The sequence below is a fragment of the Pyrus communis genome, chromosome 11 (assembly GCF_963583255.1).
Source record: "Pyrus communis chromosome 11, drPyrComm1.1, whole genome shotgun sequence".
NCBI classification, from domain to species: Eukaryota; Viridiplantae; Streptophyta; class Magnoliopsida; order Rosales; family Rosaceae; genus Pyrus; species Pyrus communis.
This window is the reverse complement of record NC_084813.1, coordinates 16,477,532-16,495,854: the sequence shown is the minus strand read 5'-3', so window position 1 is coordinate 16,495,854 and position 18,323 is coordinate 16,477,532. Positions and strand designations below refer to the sequence as shown.

General features: G+C 36.5%; 3 protein-coding genes across 3 annotated transcripts; all 3 read right to left on the bottom strand.

The window, feature by feature from the left end:
- Positions 1–210: 210 nt before the first annotated feature.
- LOC137708247 (actin-related protein 2/3 complex subunit 1B-like) lies at positions 211–5,167 on the bottom strand. Its single transcript, XM_068447283.1, has 15 exons — positions 4,805–5,167; positions 4,161–4,246; positions 3,458–3,534; positions 3,273–3,367; positions 3,095–3,164; positions 2,869–2,938; positions 2,227–2,300; positions 2,084–2,126; positions 1,576–1,657; positions 1,338–1,426; positions 1,165–1,250; positions 1,026–1,089; positions 752–858; positions 539–597; positions 211–435 (listed from the first exon to the last, which is right to left on the bottom strand). The coding sequence occupies exons 1-15, from the start codon at positions 4,872–4,874 to the stop codon at positions 371–373; spliced, it is 1,137 nt and encodes a 378-aa protein (XP_068303384.1). The 5' UTR covers positions 4,875–5,167; the 3' UTR covers positions 211–370.
- A 3,540-nt stretch (positions 5,168–8,707) lies between these two features.
- Positions 8,708–10,547, bottom strand: LOC137708181 (protein trichome birefringence-like 43). The gene is made up of 5 exons (XM_068447192.1): positions 10,282–10,547; positions 9,977–10,148; positions 9,712–9,893; positions 9,397–9,555; positions 8,708–9,005 (listed from the first exon to the last, which is right to left on the bottom strand). Exons 1-5 carry the CDS (start codon positions 10,545–10,547, stop codon positions 8,708–8,710), a joined length of 1,077 nt encoding a protein of 358 aa, XP_068303293.1.
- A 1,136-nt stretch (positions 10,548–11,683) lies between these two features.
- On the bottom strand, positions 11,684–17,249 carry LOC137708180 (vacuolar cation/proton exchanger 2-like). Its single transcript, XM_068447191.1, has 12 exons — positions 17,018–17,249; positions 16,121–16,387; positions 15,753–15,820; positions 15,633–15,661; positions 14,407–14,603; positions 14,066–14,278; positions 13,580–13,714; positions 13,272–13,388; positions 13,135–13,188; positions 12,846–12,962; positions 12,504–12,597; positions 11,684–12,049 (listed from the first exon to the last, which is right to left on the bottom strand). Exons 2-12 carry the CDS (start codon positions 16,385–16,387, stop codon positions 12,039–12,041), a joined length of 1,302 nt encoding a protein of 433 aa, XP_068303292.1. The 5' UTR covers positions 17,018–17,249; the 3' UTR covers positions 11,684–12,038.
- Between the last annotated feature and the right edge of the window lie 1,074 nt (positions 17,250–18,323).

Below are 18,323 nucleotides of genomic sequence, written 5' to 3'. Positions count from 1 at the left end.
ACGAGCCGGTATATACTGAGATGGAGACATGCACTAAAGAACTTCAACTTCAATCACTCTTTTGATTCGATTGCGATTCAAATCTTCAACATAAACAACTCACTTTTTTCTTGATGACATCAAATGGAAAGAACTAATCTTTTATCACCATTCACCACTGAGTACGCGAGAAAATTAGTGCGGCGAGGGGGCGGGGGTAAACACATTACATGAAGCGATACACAAGGCATACAAAACTAAAACCACCATGATTTGCAGTTTATTTTGTCCTGGGATTGTACAGAAATATTACCAATTGCTGTCACATGAAATATACAAACAACATTTCCAATTACACAGACTCTTTCCGCCTATGGTGATTGGTGACAGATTACAAATACTCCGATAAATCTGCTTGGTTCTCCATATCCCACACAACAACTTTTCCATCCAATCCTGTAATGTCAAGGTCTTAGAGCTTGAGGTTGTAGATTACGGCGGGAAATAGGAAATCTTACAACAAGTGATTGAAAATGAAATTTAACATTGACTTGCTAACCTGATGTGCTAAAGCGCGTTACTTTAGAACTCCCTGGTTCTCCAAGTGGCACGATACAACTAGAGTTACCAGCAAAGTTTGTCATGAACTTAACTCCAAACATATATAAAACATATAAAAACAGGCCCAAATTTGCTCTCAGTTATGTATTATTTAAATTGGAATTGGGGCTATTAGCCAAGGAATGACTAAAGAGAAGCAACAGTGACGTACTTAATGCAGTTCTCATGGACGCCTCCTCGTGATCTTGAATGTTCATTTGTATCATTGTTCAATCCATGTTTTTGTTGGCCATATAGCTTTCCAAATGCTTCAGAAAACTGTAGGGGCAACAAAAATAAGAAAACTCCATTCCAGCTGACATGAAGCAACTCTTTAACGCAAGATCCATTGCCATCCGATTCGGCACGTTTACCACCATAGAATGATAGCACTGGCAGGTTCATAAACACATATATATACAGCACGTAGAAAACCAGGTACTTACCTGTGAACCATATTTTGGACCTGAAGATGTTGTCTTTCTTTCCCCAAGAAATTTGATAAAATGCCTGCAGAGAAAGGAACAAAGCTATTACTTTGCATTCCCTTTTCAAAGGATAAAGCCATCAGGAAGTGGAATTTACCATATTCCATGTAAATCTGCCGCAAAAACCATTGGATTGCAATCAAATCCCACACCTATAAGTAATCTTTCAGAAAGAAATAACACCTGAAAAGTTAGTAATAAGTTAGTTGATTATATGTAGAGTAGATATTCAGAGTCTCAAAAAGTTAACAAGAGTGGATGCTGACCCACATCACGGAGAGGCAAATCACGGAATGCAACATTCTGAGCCAAAGGAGAAGGTCCAACATCATCAACGAAGTAAATCATAGAATTATGGCCTGCATAATGCCACAACCCGGAAACCAATTAGTGGAGAATGATACTGCCAACCTGGCAATTTGAAATACTGCCCATCAGCTATAAATATATGCTATGCCAAAAACTTCTTATCTTTGTAAAGAACATGCAGAAGGGAAATTTGTCTGACCTACATATGCTAAGGTACTGCCACTCGGTGACCACCTCACGCCAAATGACCAGGAAAATGAGAGATCAAGCTGAAGAATTTGCTGTTTCACCAGAAAGAAAACCAAGTAAGGTTTGCTTCCACCCGAAAGGGAAAAACAAAATGAAAATAGTGTGAATGGATCCACTCGGTAACCTCTGCAAACCACAGTCTGATTATGGGTACTTAAAAAATTTACCACAAGGTATGAATTAGAACACTATTACAATGTTTATAATGGGAAATGAAGCTGAAGGAAAGCGAAAAACAGAAATATATATTTTTTATAGGTCAGTGGCTACTTTTTTTTATTCTATATTTAGAACATTACTTCGTTTCTACATTTACCATTATGAACAACTATATAAAAGGAAAAACAAATCAAGTAGCAGCCATTAACTGGGAAGAGATTTTTTTTTTATATATTTATATAGTCGAATATAAATAGACACATTCAAGAAACTCATTTCTATATGGGAAGATATTGCACCTCTCCAAATTTTGAATCAGCAAATGGGCCTGTTCTTGATTCCCTGGGCAATTTTCATGAGCAATTATGATTATAATATAGGACAACTAACATAAGAATTAAATTAAATACAAATGACAGTTCTACAATTACAAGTAACATACTTTGCGTCGACGACCTTAATAAAAGTGGAAAATATACGGCATTTTCCATCTGTAGATGCTGTTGCAAGAAGAACCTGTAACAAATGAGCACAATGTGAACACTTAATCACGGTAAATGGATAATTACTCAGCATCAAAACCAACCGTTGACAATTAAATGGTTGCCAACAGTTCAGCAGAAAGCAGGTGTAAAGGCAAAGTTTACTCACATAAAGGAAAAGTGAGTAAGATAAATTGATTAAGCAGATAATCAAATTAAATACATCAATATGAGAAAACCATAATTAAAGTAGTTGAATTCTCAAAATACAGTTAAGTTTTTCAAGCCTAACTCCTAGCTTAGGAGAAGACATTCAACTTCAGAAAATATCCAAGAATAAATAAAAGACTAACATCCTCAAAACAACTCATTGACAATTATGAAACTGTGAACTCCCTCCTTTTTGGGTGGAGGAGGGCAACCCCAGGTGCACACAGATGCCCCAAACTCCAATGCACCGGGAAGTGGGAACCAGTATTTTAGAAAATAATAAATTTCATGGAGAACAGGGTGGCCGGGGTCAAACCCAAAGCATATGCATGAAATTGCTTTGAAAGCGAATAAAAATCAGATACAAAATGTGATACTGGAAAAATACGAACATTATTGGGATGCCAAGCAACACTTGTCACAGAAGAGTCATGCCTTTTTCTGATAAGTTTACTGACCCACCTGGAAAACAAAAATGTAAATATCAACCATTAACCAGAAAAACAGCAATGTGTATTAGAAGGTAAATCTACTCATTAAAATGTACTCAACAGATTGAGTCAAGCACTACAGTTTGAACAAAACCCAACAGAGAACTGCAAGTAACAGGCTAATTACCAGTTATTTTCTTGCTCATAGTAGCATATACAAACAGTTTTTGCCCCACTTCCAACAGCAAACTTATTTTCTGGTTCAGAGAAAGGCATACACATTAGATTTGCTTAACAATTTAAGTTTTAACACTGAAGGATATTCTACTTTTACATTAGCAATCAGGAAAAGAAGCACTTCATACCTCTTGGACTCCACTTAACACAAAGTGCAGCACGATTTAGCCGAAGGATAACAAGGGTTGGTACCCACTCCGACCCTTCTAGATTCCAGACATAGCTAGATAGATTTGATAGTCCAGGAAACAGAATTAATCCGTCAATATGTGAAACAAAACTAAAAAATATATCAAACCACAAAGGTACTCACGAATTCCGATCATGAGATGCAGTAACTATTTTGTTTGACCTTGCGCTCCAGTCTATCCCAGATACAATTTGGTCATGCTGGAACATGATGAAAAACAATAAAAAGTTTTATTATTTGCATGCATTCTCTTTGTTAGAAAGCTAAGCATGAATAAGCAATAATAAAATGAATCAACCACCAGTGCATCAACTGCATGACTGCAAAATTAATGAAGGGAAATATATCAATCAATGAAAAGTGGTAATTAGTAGACCATAAATCCTTCCAACAAAGCTAAGAAAGCAAACATCAACAAAAAAGTTAAAAATACGAAAAAGGTCAGCAGTTACCAAATAGGCACAAAGCTTCCACTAAGGACCCAAATAACTTCCTCTATGCCAAGAACCATGTCCTTACAAACATAACCTTGGATGAACAAAACAGACCACACATCCGAATTGAAAGAACAATTTTAAAGAGAAATGGAAAGGGAATCCATGTATCAATTCCCACAAATGTATACCTTTTTTTTGTTTCCCCCAGTGCTTTTCTACCTTTTAATTCCCTTTGAGTAACACTAGAAAACTCAGCGACCCAAAAGTTGCAAGTTCTACTTTCTCAGGAAGTTATCTTCCTCGAATTCACATCATAGTTTCAGTGAAACATAATAGTACAATTTGATTTAGACAATTAAGTTTGCAATCTCATGAGTCTGAACAAGTACCTTCTGAAGAACATGCAGCTTCTCCCACTTGCCTTGCAACAGAGCATAGATGTGAACTTCATTGTTGTTCGGACAAAATGCCAGCACTGCAAGAAAATCGGAATTATCAAATTACAACACTGCAAATACAGAAATACATTGATCACAGCTAAAACCTATGCTCACAACCATCATAGTCTGAAGCACCATCAATATTTCCCCTTTTTCACAGCCCAGAAACTAGACAATAATACCCATTGGGTCATTGATTACCAAAGTTCTTTAAAACATTACCTTTTCAGAAGCAAGATATATGTATATGCACGTGTATATATACATATATAGCATAAGCAGAAAAGATAGAAGCTTCACAGCACAATAATTAACCCCAGTCCTCTGTTTGTCCAAGTGCAAATAGAAAAATGGAACCAAAATATTCAACCCAGAATCTTCACATTAGCTCAAGAACTATATTGTTTCCAAGCTCTAAGCTTTCCAGTTTCCCAACACGGACCCACAAACATAAAAGCATTAAAATACATAATTGCAGAAAGATAAAAAACAATTTGAAGAAACTAAATGCTTGTTTTCCTATTGTCTACCCCATATTTTCCGAGCAACCAAACAGAATAAGAAGAAGGATAAGAAAGAGTGGGAACAATTACTGGAGCGATCACGGCTCCAAGCATGGCAAGTAATGCATCGAGCGAACTTGTGAACTTCCACCGCCGCCATTTCTTTGATTCTATCTCAGCGGCAGAGAGAAAAAAATCGAAGCTTTTTCTCCAAACTCCAAATCCGCAGCTGAAAATTCAATCTGGGTTCCAATCAATTTTTATCCAAGATTTGTGAATCGTACGGAAACAAAGAGGAATGTGATTGTTTGAGTGTGAATTTGGGTAGAGATCTGAAAGCTTTGGAATCAGATCCTGGGCTTTATTCCTCTCTTCTTTCTCGCTCTTGTTGGAATTGGCGATGGGGATTACAGGCACGTGCTCGGCACGTGTTTGATAAATATAAATTGCGTTAAAACTCTCACATAAATAGAAAAGCAATTTTCTCATCCTTGTTTTTGTCTGTTGATTTTGCTTTAATTTATGGAATCCTAAGGTTAGAGAAAATAGTTTTAGAGAAGAAAACGAGAGTTTGAAAATTATTTAGAGACATATTTAGTATTTAGATTCAATACGTTATTCGTTGCATGTTTTCAGTTTATCACTTGATGATGAGTTATTAAGTTAAAATACTGGCATATTAAAGTCTCAAATATAAATAAGGTGTTCTTCGTAGTGTCACCAGAAAATTAATAAATGAATAAAAGAATGGACCATGATTGCTTTGCTTATAATGGAAGATGTGTGAATCAAGTGATGATGGAATTGATAAACTATAATATTTTCTTGGTGTAACATATTATGATGTTTACACAGCTAATAATTTAATTTGATATAAATCAATTGATGTTTATTTGTATTTAAAATATACGTTAACAATTTAACAACATAACATATATCACATCAAAAAAAAAAAAAAACATCAGTTTGTGTTTGAATGCATGTAGCGAAATACTTCCATCAGCCATGTGTATGTGAACTGAATAGTAAGTACTTCAGAGTTAAAAGTGAAATCACTAGTAAAAATAGATATGTGGCCTTATCTATTCTATATATATCTCTACTAATTAATAAAACACTCATTGTCAACCAAAATCCTATAAAATTACCAATTTAACCCTCTAATTAAAACAGAACATAAATAAGAAATATGGGGCAAAAATGTAATTTTAAGCAACCAAATTTTGCTCTTTTTTTTTTTTTCAAAGCCTTATCTACATGTAATCCTAATATATCTCTAATTAAAAATAAAAATAATAATAATAAAAAATAAAAACTTCCCACTTCCACATTCTCTATTAGGGCTGGGCACGAGCTGGGCCGGGTAAAGAGTTTCAGAGTTTTAGAACCGAACCTAACCCGACCCGTTTGAAACGGGTCGGTTTAGGGCAGGTCCACGGTTCCTTTTACATTTTTTCTTCGTCAACACAGAAGAGGACGATGTCGTTCAAGTCGTCTTCCTCAGTTGTCGAACCCGTTTCCTCCGCGACAACCCAGATGCAGCTCAAACCGTTCAAGCCGTCTTCCTTAGTCGTCTGGGAGAGGAGAAGACGACAAATCAGAACCATAAAAAAAACCCAACCAACACAAAATCAAAACCATAAAAAAAAAAATAAAAAAAAAAACCCAGAAAAGAAGATCAAGGAGAGAGGAGAAGATGAGTCAGGGAGAGGAAGAGTGGCCTGCTCCATAAGAAACCCACATGCGCAACGCTAACGGACTAGTCGGCGGCCATGGAAGCCTATCCCAATCCTGGATCGTGGCGATGAGGTAGTTGATCGAGTTAAGAATGCGCGGAATCGGCTGAGTCAGACCATATTGGGTGGTCAACGGCCGAGATCTGACGATCCAGGGACTTCAGTAAGAGCTCGAGGCCAGCGCAATCATGGTGGTCATGAGGCGGTGATGGTCTGGGTAACTGCTGTCGAGAACTTGACTCAAGCTCAGCTGCTCAATTGTGAATGAATGGAAAATGGGAAATTGATGAAAGTCTCTAAGATCAAAGGATAAAAATGTTGGCGAGTTGGATTTAATGAAATCATATAAAAATGCTATGAGACCTTGTGAAGTTATATTGGTTCCAGAGACCTTCTTGAAGGCCTCCCAAATCTGGTCCAATTTGGTGGGCGACCTTGTAAGTCGAGGCCCACAGCATGGTTTTAATCCAATCCATTACTCATGCTACAAACGGGTCGGGCCGAGGGCCTGTTCCTCCTTATTTTTGGACCCACCCTACCCCGCTAATTTCTTAGACCCGCCCCCGCCCTGCCTCGTTTTGTGTTTTGAATTTTTGGACCCGTCCCGTACCCGCCTCGACTCGCGGGTCCAGGACCCGTTTGCCCACCCCTATTCTCTATCACTCTCTTCCTCTCTCCTTCTATTTCAAAGACAAAAATAAAAAAATTTCTCATACACTTCGTGTGTGCCCGTATGCTAGTATATTATATATTATTAAGAGGGCTTGTCAACTTTTTGCCCCCTTTTTCTAATTTTGCCCTCACTTTTGAATACACAATGTTAACACGAGGAGGGCAAAATAGTAAGTTTGTACCTTTTGACAAAATGACAATCATATCCCCATTTTTCCTATTTGCCCTCACTTTTGATACACAATATTTACATAAGAAGGGCAAAATGGTAATTTTGTATCAAAATATTTACATAAGATAAAAATATGCACTTACTAAGAGAAATTGTCTCATCATCATTTTTTTCATACAGGCAAGTGAAATCATGATGTTTTTTGGATGGTTTGAATGAACTGAAGCAGTCGCGCTTGAGGAGAATGTGGGCGGTTGTTCACACACACAAAGTGTGTGCTCTCTACTAGGATTATTTAAATGAAGTCAATGATCCAACTTTCAAGAGATTTGCTCTCTCTCTTCTGCTTCAATGCATGAACTAGAGGTATCAGTTTTCGAGCCGTTGGTTGACATGCTCTGAGCACAACTTGGATATATTGCCTGAAGTGATTTCCGATGGCCCTGAACTTGGAATTGATGGCTGAAAACCCGGGATCCGAAAGCCGGTCTTGAACCTTCGAGCATGCTCACTACTTGGGTCATTGTAGGCCTAAGAGTGGGCGATGCATTGGTGCACAAGAGTGCAACACTTAGCATTACCATTTTCTCTTCCGATAAGTATTCTGAACCCAAGACTGGATTAACCAACTACAATACACTCCTTTTCTCTTGCAGGCAGGCACATAGGCCTAAAGATAAGCACGAAATTAAGACAGTAAGCGTTACTCACGGTGCCAATTAATAGCTTGGCTTTTCGCAAGACATTCATTCACATATCGCTCTTGTATATTGTTCGGTAACTATTCTTCGTTTATATTTATATAGGTTAAAGTTTGATATGTTTGGACTAAAAATATGTCAAGATATATTCGTTGTAACGCCATTTCAATGATAGAATGAATATGATTTTGGCCCAAGCTAAAACACGCATGTAACTTTATTTTATAGCTAATGTCATGCACGAATCTAAGGTCTATGACTATGTGCCCGCTTTAAACCTATGTTTAATCTTTTTTACTGTTGTCAACGAATCTCTTTAATGTTCGATTTAACTCTATGTTAGAACATTTTTGTGAATGCTATTCTGATCTAAGTGGTCTTATTCTATGTCTTGTGCTGATCTAGATGGTTCATTCACCCAAATGATCAAGTCTAGGTCTTGTCTAACTTACATGATTAAACGGATTCTCGTGACATTTTTTGTTCAATAATGCATTGTCATTGACTTTTATTGAAGTTTTTCTTTACCTGACAATGTAATATTAGACTGAGACGCCACGTGACGGTGGATCCGTTTTATATAAGAAATCCTAATCAATTAACTTGATCATTGCAACAATTACCAAAGATTTAAAAACATATTAGTGTTACAATTAGCATCAAACCACTTTTATTATATATGAAAATACAAAGTAATTAATCAATATTTATTTTAATTTCGAATGAGCTCAGTGTACAGCAGCTGGTTCCATGTGTCAGGAACTCCAGGGAGGCACCAATGGCTGCAGTCCATACCAAGGTGTGCTCCATTGCCATATATAGATGGGTGACCGTCTTTCCTCAGCTGTGATAGCCCTGTCACGTTAAGCAAAACCACTGGCTTCGACATGTCACTAAGCACTTTTTCCACAATCACTTCTGCTGGGTGTTTGCTTCTTGGGTATGCTACTACTAGTGGCTTTCTTTCTGCTGTGCAGTTCCTCCCCTCTGGGTACCCCCAATGACTTGCACTAATGTTAATCGCAAAATTAATACCATTCATTTTAATTAGGAACAAGTTGATTAACACAAGTACACAAGATATCAAATTTTCATACAAGTATATTCGCCAAACGATGTATTTATATAAGTTAACATTTTACTTGTTAAAAATATTAATTAAGATTAAGAGCGAACCTAGATTTGAGAAAATGATAGGTTGTCACAATGTTTGATGTACAATGAATAATGTAACACTGGTGTGTAGAGCATTACTCTGTATATCAACCCGTCAATTATTTTTAATTTTGAAGGGGACTTTGAATTTTAATATATCGTAAACAAAAGAGACTTGATATGCTTTTGATAGGAGGGAAGGTTTCCACCCTGTATAACTCAAAACTTAAACAGTTTTAAACTTACTTCCAATGACTCGGTGAAATACTCTGGAAGAAGACTTTGGTTTTCTTAGTATCAACATTTTTGTCCACCCAACGAGCCCAAGTTTTCAAGGCTTTCTCATAAGCAACAAGACGATTCATATCTCGATGTAAAGTCTTTCCATCTTGAATAAAATCCCACCTGCATGCCATGCAAACAAAGATTACACAACCATATGCTTTTATGCATACTCTAGCCCTAATATTCCTCGCTTATATACTGTAAATAAAGTGCTCTACCGCTAAAGTTATCATGAATGCATGAATTTAAACCACCAAAAGTGTGATTGTATCTTACGGTTGTTTCCTTCTAGGGTGGAGCCACCAATGCCAAGTGTTGAAGATCAAAACATCATATTCTTTCCATAATTTCCCATCCTTAAGGTCGATAGAGTCGAGTTTCAAAACCCTACCATATCTCTGTTGATCAATGCGAACCAGAAATGCGTTGCGTGCTAGCATCAAAGAAACATTGTGACTCTGCAAAATCATATATAATTAATCAATTATTTAATTTAGCTACTAATTACTCCAAATTAAATGACTAAATTAAAGATTATTACCTTCGATGTGAACGTAGAGCTTCCGCCTATCCTCTTGATGGTATAACCGGACTGAGGTGAAGTTGCATGAATCATGCACGTGAGCGATTGCCATTGGTTCAAACTTAACGAGTCTCCAACGAACATGATGCGTTTATCTCTAAATCTCTCCAAGAAATCTTCACCATCAAACCTAATCCAATTCAAAACTAATTTAATCATATGCATATAGATATAGTTGATGAAAAGAAATCAAATGTAACGAGCACTTAACCCTACACCGAGAATCATAATTCGAAACTTTCTTTCTCCTTTATCTTACGTACATTGGTAAATTACATGAATAGGGTTGCCATCGATATTTGAGATAGAGTTCGTCGGCTCGACCATTTTTCTGGCAATCGAAGGCATGATCTAAGAAGTGGCAAAGACTTGAATCGTAAAGAGGGTAAGAATTAGGGTCATAAACCCATCTTCCTTGGTAAATATCACACTTCTTCAACCTGTAAATGATTTGCTTCCCGCATACAATTTGGTTTTCTAAAATTATTGGTAGCACTAGAAGTGCAATGGCAATGCCAAATGCACCCATATGGAATTCAAGAATTGCTTTAAAAAAAATTTAAATAAATTGAAGAATTAATGGAGGATTGGGAGAACCAGAAGACCGATTGAATTATTTGGATTTTTTTAAGGCACTGTGATGTGGATTTAAATAGATAAATAAGAAATAATGGTAAAGAAAAAGATTGGTGGGTTTATTAATTTAAAGATGTAGTTGATGGGAGAGTTTCTGTGTTTTAAATTATGGAAAATAATTGAAAATTAAATAATTTAATTTTAATTTGAGTTTTCTTAATGAATGATTGGACTGGAAATCAATGGAGGTTTTGGGACCAAAATTTTGAAACGTGTAGAGAGTGGTGGGGGGAGTTATAAAACTGTCACTGCCTTCCACAATTTTCTTAAGAGATATATTTAAGCTTAATTAATGGAGGGTTAATAAATTGATGAAGCCATAACAAAGAGCGTCAAGTCATGGATTCATGGCTAATGTGACAGCTGGCTTGACGTGGTTTGCATGTTATGCATTAGTATCTGTGTTATCCTTTCTCTGCCTCAATTTTGATTTTGGGAAAAGATTTGGAGAGAGGTGTCCGACCGCGTCATTTGTAAGAAATTTTTCACGAAAATATGTGGCTACATATTTTAGTATTGATCCGATCTCGCATTGATTCTATCTAAAGTAAGAGTTGCTCTAGTCAGTCAATCGGATCATACCAAAAATTTGAGATTAGATATTCAAAGTTCTTTGTGTGTGTGACCTACTCAATTTTCTTTCAAAAATTCTGTTCTTTATGGCACATTGTTTAAAAGATCCAAGTTTTTTTTAATGAAAAAAAAGAAAAAGAAAAGTTGTCATCGAGAAGGAAATTCGAACTTAGGTGAGAGAAAAATAAACTGCTTTAATTAACTTAATTACACCCATAGTTTAGTTTTCAAACTCTCAACTCTATTAATTATACTCATGAGTTTAAAGTTTTCTTTATAAGGGATGATTCGACTCTTGCTAATGAGCAGCACGCTAGTCTTCTTGCATCTAAATTCAAATTTTTTTTTTTTCATAAATTCGAGTAGTTTAAAAATTTATTTGTCAATAACGAAATATCTTTGAAAGAAGACAAATTTGACGGAAACTAATTCAGAGAGGACACAAAAGAGACAAAATTAAACAGAGATGGATGGAAAACCTAACATCAAGGAAAATTTTGACAAAGTCAAACGAGTCATTTTGTCAAAAGATAAAGTTAAAAGCAAATGTTACATCTGAATGCTCATGCTTCTGAAAAGAATCAAACTGCTCTTTTATACAAAGCTGAACAAGTTTCCATACTTTTGATGCTCTGGGAGATCATATGGATTTTCCATTACACGATCAACAACAACAAAGCCTTATCCCGCTAAGTAGTTTGAGGATTCGTGGAAGAGTAGCTTCCTGTATATCTCGTACCTCCTTTTTGCACATACAATCGCAGACACTATGTAGATCGTTACATGCTAGGCCACCACTCCAACGGTTAGTTTAATTACCATCTGCAACGAATCCCAAAAACAGATAATTGAGAACAGATACGTTAATCGAATATCCAGTCAATAATGTAATTGATGTGTTATTGAATCGAAACTAGGAAAAGCAGATACGGTCATAGAAAAAGCGCTCAGCATGTCTTTTTAACAGTGTACTTTCATATATACGGGCTGATATCGCTTGTGTGCGCTACGTATTCAGTAAAGTACAAATACGATAAAAAAGGCAAGGCTTGATTTGACCACAATCGAAACTTGATGGGTCATGTGCAGGTTGTGTTAATTTCGACCAAATGTGGCTTCAATTGTGTGCCAGAAATTAGGAGCATGGCACAAATTAAACCAAAGAAGATCCGTATGTTTGTTTAGGCCAGTGTATGCCCCTTCATATGAAGATGACTTGTCACGGGTAAGAACACTCGAAAAAATGTAATAACTAAATAAGTTTCTTGTGACTCACCATCTGAAGGATCGACGTGTACAAAAAAACTGGCGGCAACTATGAGATAGCACAGAATAAGCATCAAGCCTTTAAAGTAGTTTGACGTCCCTTCCTACAAAGATAAAGGCAATAAATCTCATATCGAGCAAAGTTGAAAGTAAAACAGGAAAAGGCAACTAAGAAACACGGTCATATTGTACAATTGAAAAGAAACAAAATAAAAGGAATGAAAGTAAGAAAGCACAATTCATCTTGGATTATGTAATAGGAAGACTCGACGGGGACCAAATAAGTTAATAGTTAAGATTAGAGATACTCTTAATGGTTCGAAGTAAGACAAACGAGGGAAAGATCACAAACCTGCAACATAAATGCCACGACTAACACTGTAATAAAAAGTGTGGCAGTCTCAAACAGTTGAAAATTCAAGTCCATTGGCTGTCCCATGATCCACCCAACAACTACGCAGAAGGGTATCTACAATTGTCAAGAACACAAAAATTAGCCTATTTTCCGTTCTGAAATGTAATCAACTCAAGAGAAACTATAACAAGCAAGTCCAACAGAGGTTTGCAATGGTATATAGACATTGTATCACATGCCAAAGTTCTGCAGCGAGTACTCATTAGCTAGCTGTTCAAGTCCTTACCACAAACATGGATATTTGTGTAGATGATCCAATTGCAACTCCGAGTGTGATATCCTAAAGAAAAGTTAATTTCGTCAATAACATAAAACGGAGTCTGTAAATTGACGTTCAGAAATCTTCAATTCAAAGGCACTCACAAGCTTGTCCTTCATGGCAAACATGATAGCACTTGCATGCTCTGCAGCATTTCCTACAATTGGTAGTAGTATAACACTGATAAATGCCACAGGCATGTTGAATGAGTCAGACGCTCCCTGGAGAAACAGTAAACACATTAACTTATCAAATAGTTACACAAAACCGAGACCAATTACCAGTAAAACAAGAATGAAAAATGTGCTTCACAATCAGACACAGAAAACGGAAGTGCAAAAGATCAGCACAATATCAGCTCAGAAACTATGCACCCGGAGCACAGTGGGCTAGTATATGAAGCAAGTGTTACCTGGATAGCATCCACAAGGTATCCAGACAAAACGGACACCCAGACAGTTAAAACAGCAAGCCAGCCAATTGCTTCCCAATGAGTTATCTCAGGAGCCTCTTCCTCATCAGATTCATCTTCACCCCCGACTCCTTCCTGAAACAATTTCCAAAGAGAAATTAAACAACTAAATGGAGTTGGGTCAGATAATGTTCCCAAGAGCCATTCCATGTATTAGCTTTATATTTTCAATAGAAAGCTGAAGGAACTTGTAAACACTCTTCTTATGGAAAAAAAAATCATACCAAAATTAACAAGATAATTCCCTTAAATATGAATTGTTTTAACATAAAAAAACTGAAGCTCATTCAAGATTTAAAAAATGCAAAGAATTCATCATTTAGATAAACTTTAACTTCAGCAGCTAACACAGAAATGGACAATGTTCAAAATAGAAAAACAATGACATTCTAGATCTTTTGAAAAATTTAAGAAAAATTGACTGACCTCCTCAATGGGATTATAAAGATTACGATGACTTCTAAGTTGAAAGAAAAGGTAGCTCGCATATGCCACTAGCATTACACAGCTGCTAAATCTTGAAAGAGATAACTCTGACTTCCCAAAGTGGATCTCTGAGCGCGTAAAATGAAGCACAGCCGGAAACATTAACCCCATGACAGCCATCAACAGCAATCCTGAATTCACGAGGGCTGCAGACTGTTGCAAAAGTAACCACATTTGGATGTAAATGTCATGACTGACACCAAGATGAACGAATGTTAAGGAGACCACAAAGCAGAAAATTTCAGGGTTCAAAAACAAGATTTGAAGATGTATGATTCTACCTTGTTGAAAACCTGAATTTTTTGGTAATGAATGATTCCACCAGTGAAGAAGGCACATCCGAGCACTAAGAGCATGTTGGACAAGATTGATCCTAACAAAGATTGCTGAACAACCCTTATCATTCCGTTCTTTAATGCATATATTGATATAATCATTTCCGTGGCATTTCCAAATGTGGCATTTAACAGACCCCCAACTGCAATCCAACAACGAGCTCACTTGAGACATAACCAAAAACAGATGCACAAAGGTACAAGATTTTTTGAATCAGTAAGTAGGTCACCAACATTCTTAATTTGAAAACAAGAGGAACTACCTATCCATTTTCATAACCAACAAAAAAAAAAGTGCATCAAGTGAAACAAAAAAGAACGGGTAATCCGACACTGGGAATCTGTGATAAATTTTAAAGATTATCTGAATCACTATTTATAACAACTAAAACATCTTTCAGGATGTCCAGTAAACACTCTAGTAAGCAAACATTGTAATTACCAAAACTTCTTTAGACTAATTGATATGATCAAAGTACTGTACAAAAACAGTTTACTTCGTACAAGCCATTCAACTAGACACATGACCATAGAGGCTAACTAGTAAACAGGTATGAAGGTAAGAGAAGCAACTGATGCTGTTAGGGGATTTAAATCCCATAATGTTAAGTCGAGATCTAAACACCTTGAGAAATGCATGTTCAAGTTCTAATAACCAGCAAAAGATAGCTTGCATAGTTTACCAGGAACCAACTCTGTTAGTTCCTATACAGTCTAAGTCTAATCAATGAGATACACAATTATTCTAGGGAAGAAGTTAATCTATTGAGGATAACTAAAACAATCATAAAATATACTTCTCAATTGTCAGGTGATTCAAGGGAAAATATACTTCTATGAAAAAAACCCATATTACCAATACCATCCACTAATATATACTTATTGATCATGACCATCGATCAAACAATATTATGTCTATATGTATGGCCCCAGTTGACAGCCTAGCAACATTTTGTGTCAACAGAACAGTACTTTACTGCAGCAGCAGAGCCAGGAATCTAAACTACGATGGTGGTAACCTTAGAAAATTTGGTTCTTTCATCAAAAATATATATAAAGACAAAAATTCTTCGAAATCCGAAACCAGTTAGCAGTATGAATATCACTACAAATATTAATGAAAATGATACAAAAATTCAGGCTACCATCAGTTGGCAGGGTAAAAATTATACCTGTTGGTCCAGTGTAGAAAGCAAGTTGCCTGCACCACAACAATGGCAAACTCAAGAATTAGCCTTAGACAAAATTAAGACAACTTACTGCTATACAAAACTTGACAGGCTAGCACTTACTCAGTGGCATATCCTAGGCGCTCTGCTAAAGGTATGATGCCCACTAAGCTGAAGAAGAATACCCATCCCTAACGTATACAAAGTAACTGTCAATGGATTAGGGGTGAAGTCAATTTAAATTATTGAAAGGATGTGCAAAAAAAAGCAACCATGTTGGAACACCTTGCCACATAAGATAAGGCTACATCACAAGGTTCTAATGTCAAGTTCCAACAGAAAATAAAGACATGGAAACCGCTAAATTTTGATTAGTTGCTGGTAGCTAAGACTATTTCTCTTCTGCACTTCCCTGCTTACTAAACTCTGCTACATTCTTCTCCTAACTAAATGAAGGGATCACTAAAAATGAAATAAGGATATATACATACATGCTTTCCAGTAATATAATGTAGCAAAATCGCCAACGGACCAAAGGGTAGCAACATATTGATCTTTGCTTTAAATAAGACTATATAAATACTCCTCGGAACTCTTATCCACATATGTCTTGAAAACCATGAGTTTGCCAAATCTGCTCGTGACCGCAAATGAATCATCTCAAAGTCCAAGGCCTCTACTTTGCTGGTGGCTGCTGATGAGTTCAAAGGTATTTCTTCATCAGATTCAAGGTCTGTCTTCCCATTTATAGAAACCATCTGCAAGTACAAATTATCAACCAATTAAGTAGGGGGCAGAACACGGAATCACGATTACACCAAAGCAGGGCACTTTACTCACACACAAAAAAAGCTACATTTACCCATTTTGTTAAGTAACTTGGAGGACAACAACGCACACCAAGCTAAAAATTAGCAAAAACCAGTAAATGTATGGTGACCCCATTAGAGAACACTCCCAAAACCAAAAGGAAGAAACTTCATTGGTTTTCCCTAAAACTGCTGATTGTATTTTCATTTTTTTTTCCACCTTTCATCTTTTCAGAGCTATAGCCTGCAATCTGAAGGAAAAATTAATGACTGCATTCAAACAGCCCAGTTTTTCCACCAAAGACTGCTTAAATGACTGCTTTCAAACAACCACTTCAATCACATACCAATTAAAGCTCAGTAAAACTAATTAGGCGGTGTTTGGAAGTTGAAACAAATGAAGAATCAGCACAGATGGCATGGAGTGCAAGACATATACTTACAGATCAGCCACAACATCAAGTGGCACCAACCCACTTGAAAAGAAATCATTTTTACAAACAAATACAGCAAAACAAACAGAACAGATCAATTAAAAACAACTAAAATTATAGATTCTGAGAGAAACAACTGTATTACCTCAAACCCAGAAGCCAAAATGGATTGATTTGATCAAATGGATCAACTTCTCCTCCCTCTTTGCCTCTTTCAGAGAGAGAGAGAGAGAGTTGGGTTTGTGTGGAAAGTGAAGCCCAGCACTTTGGGTCTGTGTTGAATGTTAGAAAAGAAAGAAGCGAGATGCAGTCAAGAGTGGAGGAGGAGACGGAGTTGAATGCCGGCACCCGGCAAATGATTTTAAGACAAACGAGAATTATTATTATACACTTAAAAGGAAAGTTCTGCGAAATAGGGAGTCCTCGTTGATTTAATTCAAGTTTGATTTCTTAATTGTTTTTCCATTTTTAAATAATTTATTTTTTAATCTGACACACCTTAGAACCAACGTATTATGCGCTACATGTTGGTCCGATGTGGAATTGTGGACAATATATAAAGAATACTAGATTAATATCTGTTTACTGTCTTGAAGTTTCGTGGTTTTCAATATTTGGTACATTGAATTGTGGATAACATATAAAGAATACTAGATTAATATCTGTTTACTATCTTGAAGTTTCGTAATTTTTAATATTTAGTACATGAAGTTTGTTTCATTCCAAAGTTATACCTTATGTCTTAATTTTAGAACAGTTTCATATATCCATTAAGTTTTCCATTAGAAATTTTGTTAACAGATGACGTGGCACTTACGTGACCCAAATCCCACCCTACCCAAATCCCATCTCCCTTAAACCACCCCTCGGAAAACTCCGACCCATCGGGAGAAGGCGGCAGGACGCGCACGAAGGCTGCGAAAGCCAGGTCGTGGTTGCTGGTGAGGAAGACGTGCTTCTGATTCGGTTTCCGAAGGGTTAGGCCAAGCCAGTTCATTGATGTCGTACAGGACCTCCGCAAGTGTCTCAGCAAAGGGTCGGCCATTGATGACTGCTTCATTAGGGCTGGGTTCAGTTTGAAACGGTTCGGTTTTTTGCCAAAACCGAAACTGAACCGAAATTTCAATTCGGTTCATTTTTTTTTCGGTTCGGTTTTTTTCGGTTTCAGTGTTTTTCGGTTCGATTTTGGTTTTTTTCGGTTTTTTATTTTTATTTTTAAATGATGTAAATGGAAGGAACCTACCTATCAACCTCCCAGTTCTCATATATCAGAGAATTGAGAGCCCCAAAATCCTGAATATATTCAAGTAATTCAACTACTTGTGATCAAGCAGAACGAATTCAAATTTTCAAAAGTTAAGCAAATACATAAACATATATTCTTCAAGGAAATGTACATCGCCAGGATTCAAAATTAAAAAACTTTAAAATTTACAAAATCATGAAACAAC